The 21,195-nt window shown below is 40.2% G+C and overlaps 1 protein-coding gene across 11 annotated transcripts in view; it reads left to right on the plus strand.

Annotated features, from left to right (window-relative positions):
* GPHN (gephyrin) overlaps window positions 1-12,436 on the plus strand; it is a 214,083-nt gene extending 201,647 nt beyond the window's left edge. For all 11 annotated transcript variants that reach the window (XM_085323312.1, XM_085323315.1, XM_085323313.1 and 8 more), the window contains 6 exons: window positions 1,680-1,767; window positions 3,821-3,894; window positions 7,210-7,274; window positions 8,495-8,598; window positions 9,855-9,951; window positions 11,434-12,436. In XM_085323312.1, the coding sequence (XP_085179438.1) occupies window positions 1,680-1,767; window positions 3,821-3,894; window positions 7,210-7,274; window positions 8,495-8,598; window positions 9,855-9,951; window positions 11,434-11,567 (562 nt within the window). In that variant the 3' untranslated portion in view covers window positions 11,568-12,436. The remainder of the gene's footprint in view (window positions 1-1,679; window positions 1,768-3,820; window positions 3,895-7,209; window positions 7,275-8,494; window positions 8,599-9,854; window positions 9,952-11,433) is intronic.
* Window positions 12,437-21,195: the final 8,759 nt, after the last annotated feature.

Consider the following 21,195-nt stretch of genomic DNA (forward strand, 5'->3'; position numbering starts at 1 on the left):
TAAATATCCTCAACTGCATCACCACCCAATGARAAAGATATACTGGTAGCAGTCTTGGTCTAATAGTGTCTTCCCTCTTGCCTTCAACAGCTAGTAAAAGCTTGTACTGGTTTTTGGATAAAATGATCTTGAAACTTCAGAAGAGGCAACTGAGAAAATGTGTCTGTTCAAAGAAAAAAGAAAGAGACTGRTTTGGCTATATTTTAAGTTTTCCCACAAAGAAAACTGAGCTCAGCCATTCAGAATAGGCAATTTAGAGTATCCAAGGTACTCATTACCCTGAAATAATTTGCCAGTTAAGACTTTACAGAAATCATAGAGGCACATGCCACAATCCATACAGCCACTGCTTCCTTATAAAAAAATGATGATATTTAATTATAACTGGATGACTGCAGCCTGCATTGTGGCACTAGCAATCTGCTGTACCTTCTGCTTCAGTTTGTAGCCTACTTCTTGTAAAGCAGTATGGCCTAAGGAGAGCATGTAACCCCAGCCTAAGCAAAGAAATTTTGCAGGATAACCACACTGCCTAATGCCAAAGAACGTGCTGCATCAGCCACTGACAATAGTGCGTTTAACTGAGGTGCTATATTCCACGTGACCTCCTTTATACAGTCACAAACATTATTTCCAGTTCTTTAAATGGCATTCCAAGAAGGAATACACTTCCACGAAAAAGCTGTGAAGATCCTTAGAGTAAAAAGATACTGTTGAAGGAACATGGCATATAGTCATAGAAATTGGTCAGCTTCTGGTCAGCTCATGAATGTTAAAAGCACAATATGCATTTAATATCTTGGAAATTYTTTTGGATTCTTTTCATCTTGTGTAGCTTTTATTATGAAGTTTCTTCACTGCATGCTTTCAAGTTAGTATTACCGTTAGATAGATGATGACTACTTCAAAATTGTAGTTCTAGTTTAGGTTAAAAAAAAAGAGTTACATCACTAAAAGTGAAATATACTCAATTTCTATCCTTCATCTTTACAGAGTTATACTTTTTGTATGGCAGAACCTCACAACTACTCTTACACTGTTTCTCATGAAAAGTAAATAGACACTTGAACCGGATGGATGGTGTTTTCTCAGGATGAAGTGGATGTAGAGCTGGCTTTGCTGCAGAGCCCTCTAATGGAAGAGAGAAACRAAGGGTTCACTCTCGCTCTTCGCTGATGGAAGTTTTAAGTGGAGCCTGACCCCCATTTTTGCACATACCAAATAAGTGAGACACACACCACTGCAACCTGCTTGGTGGCAAATAACTTCCCAGGGCCCTGTCCCCTGTCAGGTCATCTCACTCATGATTTATATTGCTACCTATTGTGCAAGTCACGTACTTTCACACACTTCCATTGCTGTTYTTCAGTTCCAGCCTAAAACATCCCGCTCTTCCTGTCAAGGAGCTCAAGGAGCTCTGAGAAAGAAGGATGTCAGACTGTGTGCTAGACTCTTAATGAAGTTACAGTTCTTCAGTTTAATAGAGCAGTGCGAAGGGAAAGATCTTGTATTACGATGAGTTGTATCTACTTACTATACATGTGTGTGTGTATATATATATACATATATATATGTATCTGTGTGGGTGTGTGTATACATACATATAGATGCACACACACACCATAATTCATAGTAGTTTCATGCCACTAACCTATTTGCCTGTTTTTTTTTTCCTGTAGCCCAGATGATTTACTGAATGCACTGAATGAGGGTATCAGCCGTGCCGATGTGATCATTACATCAGGAGGTGTATCGATGGGAGAAAAGGTATGCTAAATTTGAATATGACTTGCTAGAATATATAAGAATTTCAAGGCAGAGTCCAGAACTTCTACCTTTGTATTAATGTTTATTAAAAAATGATCTTACTTTTTTAGAACAAGTAACTGAGTTAATGAAAAARGTCTTCAATGCTGTCCTCATTTACATTTTTTTATTACTGTATTACAGTAGAAAAATTCTTGCARTTCTTGATGTGAATGCTTTGTAAATCTGTTTTTTTAGGAATGATTTATGTAGTTTTGATGACAAAGGTGATTGGTTAATAGCACATGAAGACAAAAGACTTCTTTTTATTCTTAGAGTAGGTTAGATGAAGAGAAAATAAAGCTACTCTGAAAGTACTGTGAAAAGCAGAGTATATAAATGGTTCTTTCTTGCTCAGCAGATCTGTTTCCTGAATGTGCCAGGGCTATAGCTGTGACAGAAATAATTTATCACATTTTATTCCTGGTAGTCCTACAGAGGCAATACCTACAAGACAGTGAGCTGATATATTTGCCTTTTGAATCATTAACAGAATTGTTGATTGAGTTCCTGTTGGTAATCCCTGTGCCAAAGCCATCAAAGAAAATAGGGATACACAGATGCTGGTTGGGCGTAAATGAACCTGCAGGACATTTATTAATCATGACTTACGTGAAGAAAAATCAGATTACTTTTTGATCCCTGGCTGAATATGTGAGTTTGGCAGGTAACAGAAACATCTGTCCTTTAATAACTAATAGATACTAAAGACAGTCACTAGGAGATGACAAAYGTGAGTGCTATTTTTGTCACTTTTCTGAGTAGAAAACATATTGTTGGATATATCATGAAAATGTATCCATTTTGTACTAGTGTAAATCAGTGCCAATCACTTTCAATCCCCTTATTGTCCTCAGTGTTCCTAGAAAAATAATCAAGGATAAGTACTGTTCCTTAAATTTGGAAGGTGGTGATGTAGGATAGACACAGGATCACTAGGAAGTGACTAGACTGCTGAATGGTCATACACGTATTTATGCATTTTGGCTAAATCCTCTTTAGCCTGAATTTAAGACAACACCATAAAGTCAGTAGCTCTTTACTGACATTCTTCGTCTGACACAGCTTTAAACAATTTTAGTGAAATAACTACGAACATGCAAAAATTAAAAAGCAAGTAAAAAGGATGTTACTACACTACATCACTACAGTCAATAGGTAAGAATTTAAATTTATGCTGGTCCCAAAAAATTTTGCTATTTTTCAAGTATTTGAACAAGAAATAGAGAACAGATGGGAAAACTGCAAGGGAGGTTCGGATACAGTGCTTTGAAATTCTCTCTTCAAAGATGATTATTATGCTCTATCTTAAGTCTCACTAAACAAAACAGACAAGATACTGCATCTTTGAGCACAGCCATTTTCAGTGAAGACTAAAAGTAATTCCAAGGGGTTTTTTAACAGTTAGATCAATTGTTTTCAAGCAGAATCATTTAATTTGAATGAATGTACAAGCCACCCACAGTTTTTTCCATTCTAAGAAACTTGGGACAGCTAAAYCCAAACACTAGAAATTAGACTATGTCCCCAAGAAATTACAATAATAACAATATCCTAGAAAACCATGATTTCTACAGCAGAACCTTGATTTCAAAAGCACTAGGAGATCTCTAACTCCACATAGATAGCTTCTTTAGCAAAAGATAAAATAACTTGATGATTTTAAGTCTTAACTTTGAATCATTAGAAGTTATTTCCCCCCTTTTGGCATACCCAGTATTTTAGTAACAGGTAATTGTGAGGACCTTTAARATTCTGATGCTGCAGCTGACTTTATGTAATATATTACTATGTCCTTATGGAGACAGGTTTGGCACTTAAAATGAGTCTGCTCTTTGCCTCTTTTTTGAAACTTTTTTTTTCAAATACTGGAAATTCCCCACTGGACTACTGCACTTTCAGGATTTGACAAGTCTTTCATCTTTACTTGATATTAATTAATTGTTCTGAATATTTAAATGATGTAAGACACTTTGATGTTACTTAATCAGTTTTCTCTTTCTAATTTAAACAGGACTATCTTAAACAGGTGCTGGACATCGATCTTCACGCACAAATTCACTTTGGCAGAGTTTTTATGAAACCAGGGTAAGAAATCTTTTTAATTGGGTAGCATCAATGAAGTCTATTTTTTGGCCAAATGTGCTATATAAGTGTTTCAGTAGATACCAGCTTTTAAAATACACTGTAAATCACATTATATATAGATAGAAATAGAGATTGATAATGGGGACAGTTTAGTYGTCATCTTTGTAGGTTAAATAATGAACAGAGAGATTACTTTTTGTCAGTAATAGATATCTTTCTGATAACTGTTGCAAATCAGAGAGGAATATCGGCATACTGCGGACACGTCCACAATCCTGGCTGTGATCACTAAGTTCCAACACTGACAAATAACTGGGAAATACTAGCATTTAACTGCTAATTTGCTTGACAAGCATCTTGTTTCGCTTCAAGATTTACGTAACTCGAATTAATATAAACAAGCAAACTTTTGAGAAAGATGGAATGACAAATAATTGAAGATTTTTTTTAATTGATATATTGAACATAAGGATTTTAAAGGAAACAGTGTTTTATGTTCGGTTTACTTCAGAAAACACTGCTTCAGTATTGTTTTGCTATAGCACTGCTACTTAATCTGTCAAGGAATGTACTTTGTGGAGACAATAAAGACTTCATCTGCTGAGAACAGGGAGTTCTTTTTCACAAATATAGGAGGGGAGGGATTTCTACAGCTCTGTCTCCCTAATCATGGAGGGCCATTTGTTTGCAAACTAGGTTGGCAGGGTCCGATAACTGAAGCCCAAATGCGGCTTGAGCAATGATTCCCTCTAACCCATAATTGTTTCCATGGAAGAGAATAGAAAGTAGGTGTTTGCTGTGAAAGCAGACAAATGCTCTGAGTATTTCTGCACACAACCCAGTAAAGGACTGCTTGAGGGCTGATGCTTGTGCCGCTGCTACCATCACCTCCTTTCCGCAAAGGGAACAAGTGAGCTGAAGACAGGTCTCTTCCTGTGTGCACCCTTTGCAGCCCAGYGCTAGAAGTTGTTCGGCTGCTACARCCAGTGCARAGGAAGTCCCAAACCTGGGACCTGCAGTCCAGATTCTGCTTATGCCAAGAATGGATAACCTGATTTAGAAAATTCAGAATATTACATTCTGRTTCTGGCTTATCTGAAAGCTAAGGAAATGCTTTCTTCTGGTGATCCTTCTATAGACTTGGAACAATAACCTGTTAACAACTATCCATAAAAGCTTTAAGAAATCTTGTTTTTCCCAAACACACCATTTTCATTTTATGCCACAGGAAAGATTTCTCAATAGTAACAAAACATTTAGTCCTCTAAGCCCATTGAGGACTTAAGCTCTCATTTTCTCTGGCTGTAGTACAAGAGCAAATATTCTACTATATTTTATTTTATTAAAATTATTATATTATTATATTTTTATTATATAATATTTTATTGAGGTTTTAAAAGACCTTAGATATGAGGTGTGATTGCTATATTAGGAAAAATCACCCTGAATAAGTTCCARTAGCCAAGCAAGATTAGAATTTGGTTTATATACCTGAACTTTCATGTGCTACATTCTTGCAGAGTGATTCCTGGGATTTACCATTCTTCCACTTGATCTGAAAGCTGCTGAACTAATGCAGGGTGATAGCCTATCAAGGAGCAATGTCAGAATAAAGTACAAGAAGACTTTACCAATGATGCTGTTGAAAGCTCATATGAGAATTCAGAGTTTCCAGTAAATACGAACTAGCACTTACATTTGTCATACCTCAGTTTGTGCACTGGATATAACATGTTGTAGTTTGGAGGTCCGGCTCACAGTTCCCATYACGTTAAGAACATTTTAACACAGAAACTTCAAACACCAGCTGCCCCTGGTAAATAYGATATTGATTAGTCCTAACAGATAGAAAATTAAATAGTAACGATGAAAGGCATGATGTATCTGCTAAGTATTCCAGGCCAGGGGATAGCCATTTGCTCAAGATGAAGCTGAAGAACTCAGCCTAATCATCGCTCCCATAAAGTATCCTTTCTAGTGTTTAAAACAATGAAAATAAACAAGAGCGCGTAAAAACATTTTTTAAATGGATGAGTCCCTTTTCTTAGCCAGCCACATTCTCATCACAGCACTGCCCTATTTGGGTCACTGTAATAGCTGGAATAACAAGGCGCTAAAGACCGCTCAGAGGCGCCTCTGAAGGAGAGGGAGAGCTCTTTACTAATACRCCTAGGCCTTCCCTGACTGCAGCTCTGCCTGTCTGTCTGAATTTGTTCATCTGCAGGAGCTCTAGCCTGAACCACTAGCTGTTCTGAAATACTGCTCCAGTGTCACTACTGCTCTAGGCACTGGAGTAAGGCAGGCTAGGTCACTAATACGTTACAAAAAACTTAGGAGAGCCTTAGATATATATAAAAAAAAATACAGCTCTATAACTGTATAATTTCCATACTACTTCTTTGTTACTTTGGCTTTTGGCATGAAGACAGCATTTGTATTTTTGGGTGTTACTTCATCTGCTCTTAGTGATGTTTCCTCACCAGAAGCAAAATCCTCTACTTGTGGCTTCATAGTTGAATACCAAGAAGAACTAATTGCTCTGTCACCACAAGCAGAGGATTATGGCTCCAGTGTGGAATAAGCAGCCGGTGCTCATGAACTGCTAAGAAAGAGAAATCCCATTTTGTTTTATTTTCCAAATGTTTTCAATAAAAATGAACATAGCTACAAGCAGAAAATAACTGAGTTAGCTGCACAGCACTTTATAAATAGGATGATAACACTGGATAGGTCATTACTTTGTAGAGTGCTAAGCAGATCCCAAAAGTTGACTTATGAAATTAGTATTTTTAAGGGGTGGTAGGCTGTTGTTCTTGGGGCTGGGTCACTCTAGGCTTCAGAGAATACAGGCAGTCATTTAGCAGAGCAAAGAGCAGGAAGAGGAAAAGTCTGTCAGGTTACAGTTCATGATGATCACCTCTAAGCTCTAGTGGAAGAAAAATATTTATTATAATAAGAATAAAGGCAACTGAGAGTTAAGGAGTTGTGTGTAATGTGTCAAGCAGTTGAGAGAAGAGTTGTGGTGAAAAAAAAGGAAAGATCAGAATTTGAAGGGAGAGATGAGAGGACTAATGCTGGAGGTAAGAGAAGACGATCTGGATATAAATGTCAACTTCTGAAATTCCTCAGCACAACTTAGGATAATTGTGATGCTACAGTCCATGAGTAAAGAAGGCAATGAGGATACAAGGCCTATAAGAAACTTCACATTATCAAATGAGTGGGRAAAAAAATGAGTCTAGCATTTAGCTGTGCGTTAGAAGGTAGGTTCATCAAAGTCCAATGCAGATATTAAATAGCTCTCCTTTTCCATAGCCTGCCAACAACTTTTGCAACTCTGGATATTGATGGCGTAAGAAAGATAATCTTTGCACTCCCAGGTAAGACATTTTGTGATGATTTTTGTTGCTATGTACAGATGAGAACAAACATGAAAAAACTGTGGTGTTGCAGAATATGCATGCCTGGTATGGGCACCCTAAGGAAGGTACCTGTAAGGTTTTCCCCCAGATTTCCAGAAGAAACAGGGATGTACCAAAGAGCCCTTTCCCCACTCTGAGAATTTGCTGTGCTGTCGGCCTTACGAATCTTTTCCATCCACTAATTTCCTTGGGGCTTTTGTGAATGGTACAGCAGGGTTTTCCTACAGCTCCCTCCACCTTCCAAATAGCCACTCTGTGCAGGTAGGTCAGTACATCCCTTTGGAAGTACTGAAAATGGAGGGGAAAAAAATAGAGTCCAAGAACCTGTCACAGAGTTAAGGGGTTTTCACAGATTTTAGGGGGTTTTTTTTCAATCACGCTCACACTGTGGGACCGGAGGGGGGCAGTGTTGCTTCGCCTCCTGCACACTGAGCCACCTTGGAAAAGCCCTGGATTCGGAACGAGCATTTGCCTGGGAATCTGGCTACAAACCTGTCTGCTCTGGAGTTAGGAGGACTCCTTGTTATTCTTATTGCCCTGCGTGGTTTTCTGAGGACACAAGGACTCCTGTTCTTGATAATCTGGGGGGTTTCAGGTATCTCTCTAGTGCTTTTTTCTCTCCTGTTTCAGTTGGCCAGAGCTGGACAGAGMATCTGTCTGATCGTACATTTATTTTAGCGCTGTCCTCTAGGGAAGTCCAGCTGCATTAAGATGAGTGTTGTCTGATAAAAGCTGGTCATACACCTCTCTCCTGTGTCGAGRGAAAACCCTAAGAATTTGTACTAAAGCATTTCGACGCTCTCTCAGGGATACAAGGTTATTTAATATTGCCTATTTTTGCCTAGCTCTTGGAAACCTTAATCGAGAGCCCCGTCAGCCGGGACCTGCGCCGTGCGGTAGCCCTGGCCCTGCCGCAGCCAGACCTGTGGGACTGCGCGGGACAGGAGGCGCGGGGGCCAGTTCTGGTCGGAGCAGGGTGGCAGCCCCCCCCGGCCGGGTCCCGCAGCTCTGAGCGGTGGCACGTTGTCACGTTCCCCTGCAGACTTGGGGGAAATGCTTCCTGTACACGGCACGAGAAGCTTTTTTGGGAATCCTTTGGAGTGTAGTTGTTGTAGAAATACGAGGTTGCTTTCAGCGTATCGAGAGTGAGTCGCCTCTGCCTGTTCTTTGCTCTCCAGGCAACCCGGTGTCAGCTGTTGTCACCTGCAATCTCTTCGTTGTTCCCGCGCTGAGGAAAATGCAGGGTATCCTGGATCCTCGGCCCACCATTATCAAAGCCAGGGTAAGAAACACGTCCTGTGTTTAAAAATCTTTGTGCYGATGTTGAAACACTTGTGTTTGAGCTCTGAAACGCTGTCCGCTGTGGGGAATCTCAGCCCCAGACTGATCTTGACAAGTGGAAAGAAGGTCACAGTAAAGAAAGGTTCATTCTGGATCTCTGTTAATGTTAACGTTCACTGCTTTGATTTCTGAGAGTTAGATGGCCATCTCATGGATAGAGATACACATATGCACAGGGAGCCATTTTCTGATGAGGCGGGAAGGACACTGCTGTATAAAGGTCCTGTGGCAAAAAGTGTAGGGTGTCTAAATATCTAGGAAGCACCTGGAGAGTTAGGTAGTCCTATATTACCACCTAGGAACTATAAATTTCGAAGCCTGGCCTCTCTGTTCCTGAGTTGACTGTTTGTACGTATGAGTAACCCACGTGAACCCCCAGCTAAGCAATCTAAGTCCCTTAAACTATTCATTCCACCTAGATAAGAAATCCTGGATATACTAAAATTATTTTATGTGGTTTCAAGGCATGTTGGTATAATGTTACTTCCCTGTTTTGCTTCAAGAAAAGTACCAAAGAACAGATTAGTGTTTTTAATTTTGCCAGCATTCTTGGCTCTGCACAGACTTTTCTCCTACTGCTCAGCCCCTGCATCTCTCTTTTACTTCTTCAGCAGTCCAAATTCTTCTTTATCTCTTGGCTAAAATACTCTAAAACAGACAATGATTTACAGTGTTTCAGTTTGGGGGCTCCCCAGCATGACCCTCACTTTTGCATGAATTCTCAGATATGCTTCCAATAAATTCCACTGTAAGCCATCCCACATATTTCTTTTCATTTCAAAGGATGACCGTTTCCCCTCTGTCAGGGCTAGCAGGATTTTGAATGTGAATAGCTTTATGCAGTGTAATCCAGAGACCAGAAGTTACAAAGCTTTTTTCCCAAAAGGTACTGTCTTTAAACTCTCAAGAAAGAAACAACTTTGGAATATTCAACTTACCACTTGCATTCTCCAATATACTCTTTGCTATTATAATATCAAAATTATAATTCCCTTAAATACTACAGTCTCTTCCTCCTTCAGCTCTTGATCTTGCCCTCAACATTATCTGACCTCGAAATGCAAATTAAAAAAATACATATATTAAGAAAAAACAATTGAACATACAATGAGCAGATAATTGAACAATAATTCCATTATCTTAGGTAGTGAAATCTGAGTGCATGACATTTTCATCCTTTCTTTGCTTTGTCTACAGTTATCATGTGATGTAAAATTGGACCCCCGCCCAGAATATCATCGGTGCATACTGACTTGGCATCACCAAGAACCACTACCTTGGGCACAGAGTACAGGTTAGTGCCCAGTCACAGTGACTGACTGATTCATTCACAGGTTCTTCCTTACCTTCCTACTTTGCTTCCTAAATGCTTTAAAGCAACCAAGCACATGCCCATTTTTTCATACCAGCTTCCTTAGGCAGACCAATTTGCTGACAAACTTGTGCACATGCATGCATGTACCTTAATATAAAATTCACTCATGACATGACTCACCAACTTAATCATTAAAGCTTTATCTGAATAACCTGCAATTGTATTCACCCACACAAAAATGTGTCTATATGCCTGCATAGGTACACACATTTCTTTTTACGCACATTCATCCACGCTTACTGCACTAACTCAAGCACAGGCATATTTACTTACTTTTATTCTTGCGCATGTACTAAAAAAACACAAGTTGGGGCCTAAGTAGGAACAATTCAAGTAAGTGCAATTCTAGCTGAATTGGAAAGTAGAAGAGATAGCAGAGGCAATATATGTTCTCTTAAATTACATGAAGGACTTTATTAGTCGTGTTTGCCATCTAGGGATACTTCTGGATACTCAGCTACAGTTGAGGTAAATACTGTATTTGAATACTTTTTCCATCTGCATGCTGCTAAAAGACTGATGGTGACAGTTGCTCAAGAGATTCAGGTCCTTAAATAGCTAATTGACTTTTTGAAACACCCAAATTACTCGGTACAAGGCATTATACACAAGTCTCCATAGGAGACATAGTGGCACAGAATGCATCTTATCGCTTACTTTGAGAAAATTCTTACATTAACTCCCAAGATCACTTAATCTCTGATACATTTGCAGTTGTGATTCCAGGTGTTACCTTTACTTACAAAACTGTATTTGAGTTAACTCATTTTCTGTGTTGTGTACCATTTTTTTTTAATGCAAGCAAGATTGTCTGGARTGATTTCATTGTCAATATGAAAGTTTGAAAACCAAAAAACTAAAGTGCATTACTTTTTATTGTATTTTCATTTTTTGTCAGTACTACCAAGATGATACTGTTTATCTTCATGACATGTTGTAAAGCACAATGTCCCAAAGAAACTCATTCTTTTAACTGATACATTAAAAAAGATTCTATGTTGTGCTGAGTTTTGTTTTTGTACAGACTGAATTAATTGAAAAACTGTATAAATTGAAAAATAAATTAATTTTGATAGGATTAGAAATTCCAATGGAAAAGCAATTTACTATGAAAAGATGTAGAAGTATGGATAAAAGTCTGAGGGGAAAAAAACATGAAAGGTTGGCTAGAAAAGTAATCAGCAGGGACTTTCAAGAACCTGAACAATGAGATTCTGACTAATTCCCTATATCATTCTCTGTTTCCATCTAATAGCCTTTGAACAGCTACATTCCAGCTTTATGAATAAATTAGCAACATGAATATCTTCCTAAGAACAGTTCCTGATTCCCTCTTGTTGTGTTGCAGCATTTGGAACAAATTGAAAAATTAACTGAAATTTTTCTTTCCCTCTCCTGCAGGGAATCAGATGAGTAGTCGTCTGATGAGTATGCGCAGTGCCAATGGACTGTTGATGCTACCTCCAAAGACAGAGCAGTATGTGGAGCTTCACAAGGGGGAGGTGGTGGATGTCATGGTCATTGGAAGGCTATGATGTCACCAGCAAGAGCGACGCTTTGATGCATGTCCACATATCATTGACTGTATCCTGTAATATGCAACGGCACAGCTAGTTTTTCTGATTTGGATAAAAGTTGATCAGTATAGTCAACATCTTGAACTATATTTCAAATGGAATTTAAATAAATACCTTTTAAAAAAAACTTTAAAAGCAAATCTTAACAAAGAAATTTATTCTGATTATATCAAAGCAACTTTTTCCTTTCCTTGCAATTGCTTTGTGTGTTCAATGCTAGTTCTAATAGCGGTAGCTTTTAGTAGACAGCAGTAGGTGCCTGCAGAACTTGTGTTTTTTCTCATCTTTAAGATACAACTACTTATGCTCTTAAAACAAGGCTGTCTGCTTATTTATACTAGCGTAGACAACACTTGGATTTCCCTTATTAGTATGCTTCATAACCGCTTCACAGAGAGCTTCTGCTTGTTCTTTATCTTGTATCTCGTGTTGATGTGCACAGTGCCAAAAGCAGAGTGGCTGCACTGGGAACCCAATGAAGCCGCGAGGTTTTACCACCTCGCTGTGCGTTCAGGGATCTCTCTTGTCCCAGCAGCCACCCAGCTCAGTACTCTTGGGCAGTAACTGGATACCTTTTATTTCAACAAACAAACAAAAAAAATTGCTTCCTTAAGTGCTGACAGCCTTTTTAACCAATACATTTAAAAATGTACAGAACTAAAAACTAAAAAAAAAAAAATCAAAGACTGATCTTGTACAGATATTAGTGTTACCAGCATTCGTGTGGAAATTAAATGAGCAAAGAAATAAAACTAATGTTAAACAACTCTGTACCATAACATTTTCTGTAATGATATTGAAACTTAAATGAATAAAAAAAATCCTCAATCATTATTTAAAATTTCACCAGTTTAGCCTTGTTGTTTGAACCAAAAAAAAAAAATGTTTTAAGAGGGTATTTGGGATGGGGGAAGAGGACAGGAAGGAAGTGAAACATTATGTGTGAGCTAATATACAGCAGAATGACTGAAGTGAAAATGTAAACTGAGCTCTCTCACATCCAACTCTCAAGAGACAAACTAGATGCAGCATTTGGAGTAGGGGGGTCAGTTGGCCTAGTCAGAGCGGGAGAATACCTTTTTCCCATTTAAATTGCACGGCAGTTGCAGACAGCCCTTGTGCTGCCCAAGATTCTCTTTTTTCCGTACTGAGACTGCTCAGCCCTGGCCAGTTCTGTACTGTGGTAAGGCCACGTTTCGCCTGGGATTCACACCGTACCAGCACCCTATAGCACCTCACTTCTTCGAGTTCATGGGTCAAATGCTCCCCCGTCATCTCCGTTCATGGAGGAGGAGGACACAAATCTGGATTCAAGTCCTGAATGCCACGATGGAGCAGATTTGTAGCTCTATGGTAACTGCAGACAGCCATCCTGGGGCTGGTTTTAAGACCAAATTATTTGCCTCGCAACTGCCTCGATACGAGCTCACAGGCCAGTACGAAGGCAGGTGAGCACAGACCATCTTCAAAAGGTTCAGACGCTCACGACTGCTCTGCTCTTTCACAAACATGTTAATGCAACTTGTTGAKCATATGTCTTTGTTCTGGACTGCAAGTCAATACGTGTGAAATGAATGTAATCTCTCCATGAAGTAGCAGGATGGTACCAAATTAAATTCATGGATGCCTGTGTTTACTGCATCAGTAGTGCAGACCACAGAGGCAGCAAGACTGAGAAGACTTAACTCACCTCAGAAATGATGTAGAACAGCACACTCGTCATTATAATCCAAATTACTGCATGGCTAGCAGTTACTACAGGCAAATACCAGGCAAAGAAAATTGGAAATTCATAAAGGACACCAGTAACAACCATCTGAGGAAAGATTGCTTGTGCAATCAGAGATGTTAGACACAGATAAAAGAGCAATGTGAGAAAACCTAGGCATGAATAKCTTGGGTGTGTTTTACAGTAAAACTCTTTCCCAGTGTGAATGTAGCTGAGAGAAGTATTAGTACCGCGCTGTATGCTGCGTATGGGTCCATTTAAGCCMTATCTCAGCATCATGCCACTTCACCACCACCATAATCAATAAAGCATTTAGAGGTTAAAACAATCAGGACAAAATTTTTCCAGATGAAAATCCTATCACAGATAATATTAATTGCTTTAGCCACTGTACTGTGTTTAGTAATACCCTGTGTCAAGTGTTAGAAGTTTTACTCAAGAAAATAAGCTTTGCAGTGTCTGAGACGCACACACAGCCAAGCCACGTKTTAACGCTGAAAGCAATGGCAGTAGGTTGGAGAAGTAACTGTGGGAGCAGTTTAAAACATAATTACAACAAGGCCTTGATAGTCAAACCTAAAATTTACTGTTTGAAGAATTGGCCTTGGTTATTACAAAATAAACAGCTGATTTCAAATCACTTTTTATTGAACAGTCCCAAAACACTATTTAATGGAAGGTTGGAAGCTCCAGAAAAGAAATCAAGGACAGATGGATCAGACTCCTCTTTGAGTATGCGATTGCTTTGGTTCAAGGATTGAACCTTGTGAATGGAAATATTTTAAGGAATATTTTCACTGGTTTTATTTGTCCAGCTGAGGCTTTAGCACTATAAAAATAGTAACYTAACAGCCAGAAGCAATGCCAGCAATGACTGAAGATAAGGCAGGTTTTCCAACATTTGTAGTTTTCTTTTTACTCAATTTTATTCACCACCTATGCATGGAGATGATCWTGAGTAGAAACATAGGCAGCGGTCCTTCAAAGTCCTGGCATAATGCTAAAATGACCTGCAAATCCTGCAGTGCATCCTACCTGGACATTTTGGCCTGCTGGTACCAGAACCTTGACTGTAGCCCAGGATGTGACATCTTACACAGAAATTGGCCATAATCAACCAACYAAATAGAAGAATTTACTGGCCCTTACCAAGTACTAATTTCAAAACTTTTTAATYACAGAAATCATAACCTTAATTCTATCTTGATATTAAAATATGCTAAACATCACATAAGACAGATGAACTGTCTTTGATCTCCTCAGGTAGCTATTAGAGATCTGCATGGCTCAGAGATTATTAATTAACATGGAATATTTAGGCTTTTTGATTCTTGGGCTGGAGGGTTGCACTTAAAACATATTGCAAAACAGATACTGCTTTGAGGCRATACACAACTGGAATCGCTCTGTAGGCTCCCTCTTTGCCTTCCTCATCTTGCCACTCCTGCAGCATGCACTGAAGGTTGTCTTTTTTGATTTGTCTAAGTCCTGAAGAGGTGCTACTTGCCTCATGACCAATAAAGATGTTTTTCAGGCCACAGGGAGTCTGCACATACCCTGCACTGATCTACCATTTCCTTCCATTTGGTTCCAAGTCTGCCTGCGTCCCAGCGGCGGGTGCCATCCTCGTGTCCTTCGTACGGCAGCGACATGAACAGCCTGCCCTCGGTCACGCTCAGGAAAGCTCTCCAGCCTGACACCCATGTCAGTGCTTGCAGGGCAGGAACTACGTCCAGAGGCTGAGACTTTATGATGAGACRTCTTATTTCACAGCTGATTTGGAAATCAGAAGCCAGGCTGAAAYGACCCAGTCCGGCACTTCCTACGGCTCGTTCTATCACTCAGCTTCTTGGAAACAGCACCATCATCTGAACTGCTTGTGGGGTTTTGTGTTAAAGAGAATTATACATTAAAACAAAACAAAACACCCCACAGTGGGCAAGTCCTTACATGATAGCAACACAGATGTTTTCAGATATCTCTCTTTGCAGTTTGAAAAGAAAGCAAAATAAGAGGAAAGGCCAGATAGGACAAAGGAATAAATATCGGTCCATGTTGAAGGTACAGCTCTCAGGAAGCATACAGAGATTCAGCAGCAATCAAGTCTAGCAGATGTTTTGTGTAGAGTCTATTTCTTGGATACATTTACTTGGTGTATTTGAATGTGCAGCTTTGKTCTTCCTGTGAAGAGCTGATTGGGAGCGTATCAGATGAGGAATCCGAGACCAGTCCAGGCTACTGTACCAAACAGGAGACTGGTGTGACAATCTTCCTGCATGTTACCAGACAGGAAAATAGGCTTAGGAATGAAGATGGTAGATGTTGAAATGCTTATACATAAAGCAGCAAAAAATGTTGTTTTTCCCTTATCGTGAACATTGAAATGGGATTTTAATAACAGAAAAAAACATGAAAAATGTCTGTCGTTTATGCTGATACTATCCAAACCCTTCTAGTAGTCTTTTATTCCAAATAAATGCAGGAATGTATTTCCAAYCTAATATTTCTTTTGTGAGGTGATTTTATAAATTTCCCAAAATTTCGGGGCAGCAGGTCTTCACTCATTTGAGCAGCTAAAGGAAGTTTTGGCACTACAGGTTGGCCAGGGAAGGGCATTTATGCACATAGTGGAAGAAAGCACAGAGAGTTCTAGGAGAAGTGAAGAAAGAGATGGTCACAACTATATCTGGAGAAAAAGGGTTTTTAGTGAGGAGAGCAATTGCAGCTGCTGCTGATAAGTAGTTTGTATTGAATAGAAACAAAGTGTAGGTATCCATAGCAGCATTTGGTAAGTACACTGCAATTAAATGCCTCAATCTCACAATGAAGAACATCGTATCTAATAATTATAAATACTGAAGGGTTTGGCAGCCCCCCCCAGCCCCCAAAGCCAGCCAATCTCAAAAGACAAAACCAACATCTCCATCATTTCTGCACTATACTGCCAGCAGCTTAAGAGCKCTATTAAAGCAGAGTKGGGRRAAAAAAAACACATTTTTATTTCTTTAATATTCTAAAATATTATGGCTATTTATTTTATTTTTTTTTTCACACTTGCTGCTTGTTTTCTAGTAAGTATATCCCTGCCTCCACCCGGAAAGGGGAGTTCCCTTGGTGGATCTAAACTCAACACTGAAATGCAGACACTTATTGGCTAACTCATGGGGAGGAAAAGCTGGTAGCTTTTGCAAATGTTACTGCCTCACGATGTACTGCTAGTTGCAGGTTGTTCTGAAAGGGCTTAGTGACTCATGCTCAGCATTAGATTAAGACTTGCTTTGTGCATTCGTGCCATGCTGCACATAAGCTGACAAAGCTCCTGGAATATAAAGCATTCAAAAGGGCACTGTAGATAATGATACTAGTTGCCAGACGGGTCTGGCTCGGATTACTTGCTCCATCTCAGCTCCATTTATGCAGCCTGAGCTGCTTCCTTGCAGTCACTTGAGCATTGCAGAGCTTGCCTTGTTCCAGTGCAAGGACCTCTGTGTTTGCTTTGCATGGACCCAATTTGGATTTAAAATTACAGACAGMTAACTTAATTGTTGCAGAGTTAATTCAGAAGCAAAACTGAGAACTGAYTGTATACACCAGTAACTCCATAAATAATCCAAACACACCAGGGAAAGCAAAAGCACTGTCATGACCTTGCTAGCAGTGATTCAATACTAGAAATAAAGTAACTAAGACAAAYGTAAGAGGAGATGAGACTTTTCTGGAAGATAAACCCATGTAAAAAATACATTATAAACAATGGCAGGATAAGATCTCAAAAACYTGATTTACGCCCCTTGTACATACTGAACAGGGACAGATTATCAGTCATATCCTGGTGCATTTGCTTCCACAAAAACAGAGGCCTTGCTTCACAAAGAGCTAAGTGAATGGTGAAATTATCTTTAAAACAGTGAATTGGGCCCAGGAGAATCTGGAATAAGATAAAATTATGTGACCAAAACAAAATTGTAGACATAAGGCCACCAATGCAAAGAATACTGGCATGGTACCAGCCAGTGGCACAACAAAAAAAAACTGTCCCAGCAGACTGATAAGAAAGTTTGCAAAGTGGCCTTCACTGGTACATGGTATTATGCCCATGTTGATTTTACTGTGGCCTAAGCTGGTCCAACAGTTTACCATTACCAAACAGAAATCAGAAAGATCAGCAAGACAGGTGAGAGTTACCACAYCAAGGAAGTAAAGAGCAAAAACAACAGCACATTATATTACTTGTTTGACAAGAGCATTTGCTAACCAGCAGGTTTGTCTGTTGTAGCAAAGCAACCAATCACTTCGTCATTTTGAAAAGTTATGCTGTTTGGACCAGTAAGTGGTACCTAACTCTAAAACCATGTGCAGACCGAACACTGGCTCAGAAGAAGATAAGCTGAGTGTYTGCTGACACAACCTCTTACCCTGGTGATGCCTGGCTCCAGCAGGAGAAGGCAGCTTTTTGTAGGCTATTCAAGAAACTCTTGAGAAGGAGACAACATATTGCCAGAAATTTCCCTGTGCTGCGTGGCCTGCGCACTTTTAGACAAAAAAATATTTCCCCCTGGRAACACATGGCTGATAGCCATGATATGACAGCTCATATCTCAGGGAGAGACAGTACATGGCAAACAGATAAAGTTGCATCTTCCAAACACTCTCCCAGCATCCGCAGTGTTTGTGGCAAGAAGTTCAAAGCTCGGTTAAGAATGGTTTTGAAAATACTTCCTTTGTTTTGTTCTCAGTCTGCCACCTACTTGTTTTATCTGATGCCTCTTAGCTTTTGTRCTAGAGTAAACAATGAGAAGCCACCCTCACCTTGCCAACTTGCTATCTCGTGGATTAGGAAGCCTAGTCTATGTAGTCAGCTTTTGTATCCCTACTTAGTCTCAAAGGGTCAATAATTTGGACCATCTTTGTTGCCCCTCTTTTCCAGATTTTCTGTATTCTTTTTGAGAATAGGGGACCAGAACTAYACACAGGATTCAAAGCCATAACTGTCACAAACGCGTAACAGGGACCCAGGACCCCCTTTGTTCTCTATTTCCTAATAATCTGTTTTTCACAGCTTCTGAACAATGTCTTTTCACACATCCACTAAACCTTAAAATCTCATTCTTTATTGGTAATAGTCAACCTAGAGACAATCAGCAGAGATGATRGATTAGGAAAATATTTTCCTCATATGTATCACAATTCTCAGTGTTGAATTTCCTTAGCTGCTTTATCATACTTCCCCTCAACTTTGAGCAATCCTTCTGCAATTCTTTGTAGTTGTCCTTGCCTTTAATATSACAAACATCTTAGTACCAAAAGCAAGTTCTGTCAGTTCCCCATTCGTCCCTTTTCTAGGTCATTTTTAARTATATTTACTAGCTGTAGTCCTCTAGACTCATATGCCAGGAAAAGGGGTATTTGTAGGGRGAGGAGGTAGGAGAAGAGGTATTGAAATCCACTTCTGCTATTTCCTAATCCTTTGCTATTTCAGGAGCGATAAGGAGCTCAAGAAAACTTACGAGACCTAACTTCTTGGCAAAATGACATCTATAAACATCTGTATTACTTGGAGCCTATAAAGAGCAATACAAAAACAAACTGCTACTGGGTCTCCACTATCAAAGCCTTTGGAGACATTCTCAYGAGACTTAGAGCTGCCAGATAGCCCCATCTTGGCTTCGTGGCAACAGTCGCCCAGGCAGTCGCTGRTCTTTCAACCCCCTCTGTATCACCGTGCCCCTTTTTACAGGTGCGAAGCAGTGGGAGGGTGGAGGTGTCACTCCCCAGCTGTGGCCCAGCAAAGTGTCACTGGACCACATGCCAGGTGACCTCTCCTCAGCCTCAGGTGTCCATGGCCAGCTGAGGGCTTATGAAGGGCAAAGGTGTYTGTGGCCCACACAAGTTAATTCCACATAGGGACAGTTATTTATTAGTAAAAGTATCTTTCAATGCTAATCCTAGAAACAACAAGACAACCTACACACGCAGAGTGTGGCCTTGTCTCCAGCTCTCCAGCTTCTGCTCTAATGTGAGCCTTCCTTTTTGAAGCACAAAACAAAAATAAAATATGTCATAAAAACAAACTGTAAACTCCACAAGCATGCCACTCTAGGCCATCACCATCATTTCCATGCACAGCCCCTGGTGTGGCGCACCCCACGGCCCCTGCCCCTGCCCAGCTTGGGGGTGCCAGCGCTCCCCTGCTTGTGGGCTCTGCACGCACCATCCTGCCATCGCAGCAGGCCTGGCCCCACTGCAGGGCTGCTCCCCACTCAACGAGGCTGCAGCTCTGCCCTCCCGTGGGCCATTACAGTCCAGTTGTCCAGGCCCTGGCTGCAGAGTGGGGTTTTATTTTTTAACCTGAATATTTGGTGTAAAAATAGACATTGCCATATTCTCAGGACACTTACTCTATGTAGCGCATTCTTTTGCTCCCCACACYCAATTTGACAAGGAGTATTAAAAATCAGCATCCTGCTTCGCTCAAAAATTAGCTTCTGTTCACAACTTCCAAGTTTTTTGTAGGGATTTTTTTTTTCCTGGCTCTTTTCTCCCTCTTGCACAGGATCTTCCCTGACTTCCACTGTGGAAGGCCTGAAATCTTTGAGAGCCGACTTCCCCTGGGTAAAAGCATGCACTAGGGCAAGCTAAACACTGTTGCTCTAGAGCACTGTAGTCGCCAGCCTGCTGCTGAAGCAGTGGCATCTCAGCACCTGGCACATGCTGCTGGCTGGAGGACAGCCAGGGAGGGAGCTTCCACTGCTGCCACTTCCACTGTGATTTACTGTCGCTTATTTTGTAATTGTGTGGGTAAAGGGAAAAAAAGGAGGTTATCTGCACAAAGGGAGATGCAAATCATGCAAGATCAGAAATAATGGCAAATGGTAAATGTGTATCTTCCTTTAATTTAATTTCCTTTCATTTTATCTGATAAAGGAGACTGCATAGATTACTTCTGTTGAGGATCTGTCCTCTACTGTGTGAAAAGACCCACTTTTGTTGCCTGAGAGTTATGCTATAATATTGGCACTTTTTCCTATTATGCGTGATGCCTTACTGTGGTTTATAGCCAGCTGGATCACCCAGACAGCCTCTTCATTTATGCTGCTGTTTTAGTATGCTGTTGCATTAGTCTGGAGAACTGCCAGGAAAGCTCATCTGAGGCAAGACCACCCTGGTGCACACGTGAAGAAGCTGGAATGAAAAAAATGGTGCTTAATACTTTACTACAGATTTCTTGTATTTGGATGAGTTCCTGGCACAGGAAGGTTCATAGTAAAGACTGGTGGGAAGCCTCTCGGGATGTGGCTCTGACTACCCACCTGGAAGGTGAACGTGCTGCACTGCAGGGGAATTAGCTGCCAGGAACTGATTGGAGCCAATGCCAACTCTGGCTGGTTGTTTGTGGTGTACTGTTGTGTTTCTAAAAACACAGCCTATCAGTGCTTCGGGGTTAGAATTAGGTAGCTGTGCAACACTAAAGGTATTGAATAATGAAAAAGAAAATGGCCTGAGAGCTACTCATCTACCAATGCTTCAGGAGAGGAGAGGTACACAGAGGCAATGTTACTCCAACCCGTCTAAATTAGTAGTAGTTAGTTGGCACCATATTTCCATTAGTGTCTTTCTGTAATTTACTCCCTACTTGCAAAATCCAATCAATCTACTCAGCATGCTATGAAAAGTCAGTGAACAGAGCAGAAGACAGAACTTAATATGCTCTTGGCATCCTGCATTGCTAAGGAGTCATACTGCTGCCTTCCCCATTAGCTGGAGTTTTTCAAAGAGATGGTAGCTAGAGTTAGATTAAAAYGAAAATAACAATTTATTTCATTACAGGTGGGAAAAGAAAGGCCTTACAAAAATTGT

Source organism: Rhea americana, unplaced genomic scaffold (assembly GCF_003343005.1).
Source record: "Rhea americana isolate MKP2758 unplaced genomic scaffold, rheAme1 scaffold_84, whole genome shotgun sequence".
In the NCBI taxonomy this organism is placed as follows: domain Eukaryota; kingdom Metazoa; phylum Chordata; class Aves; order Rheiformes; family Rheidae; genus Rhea; species Rhea americana.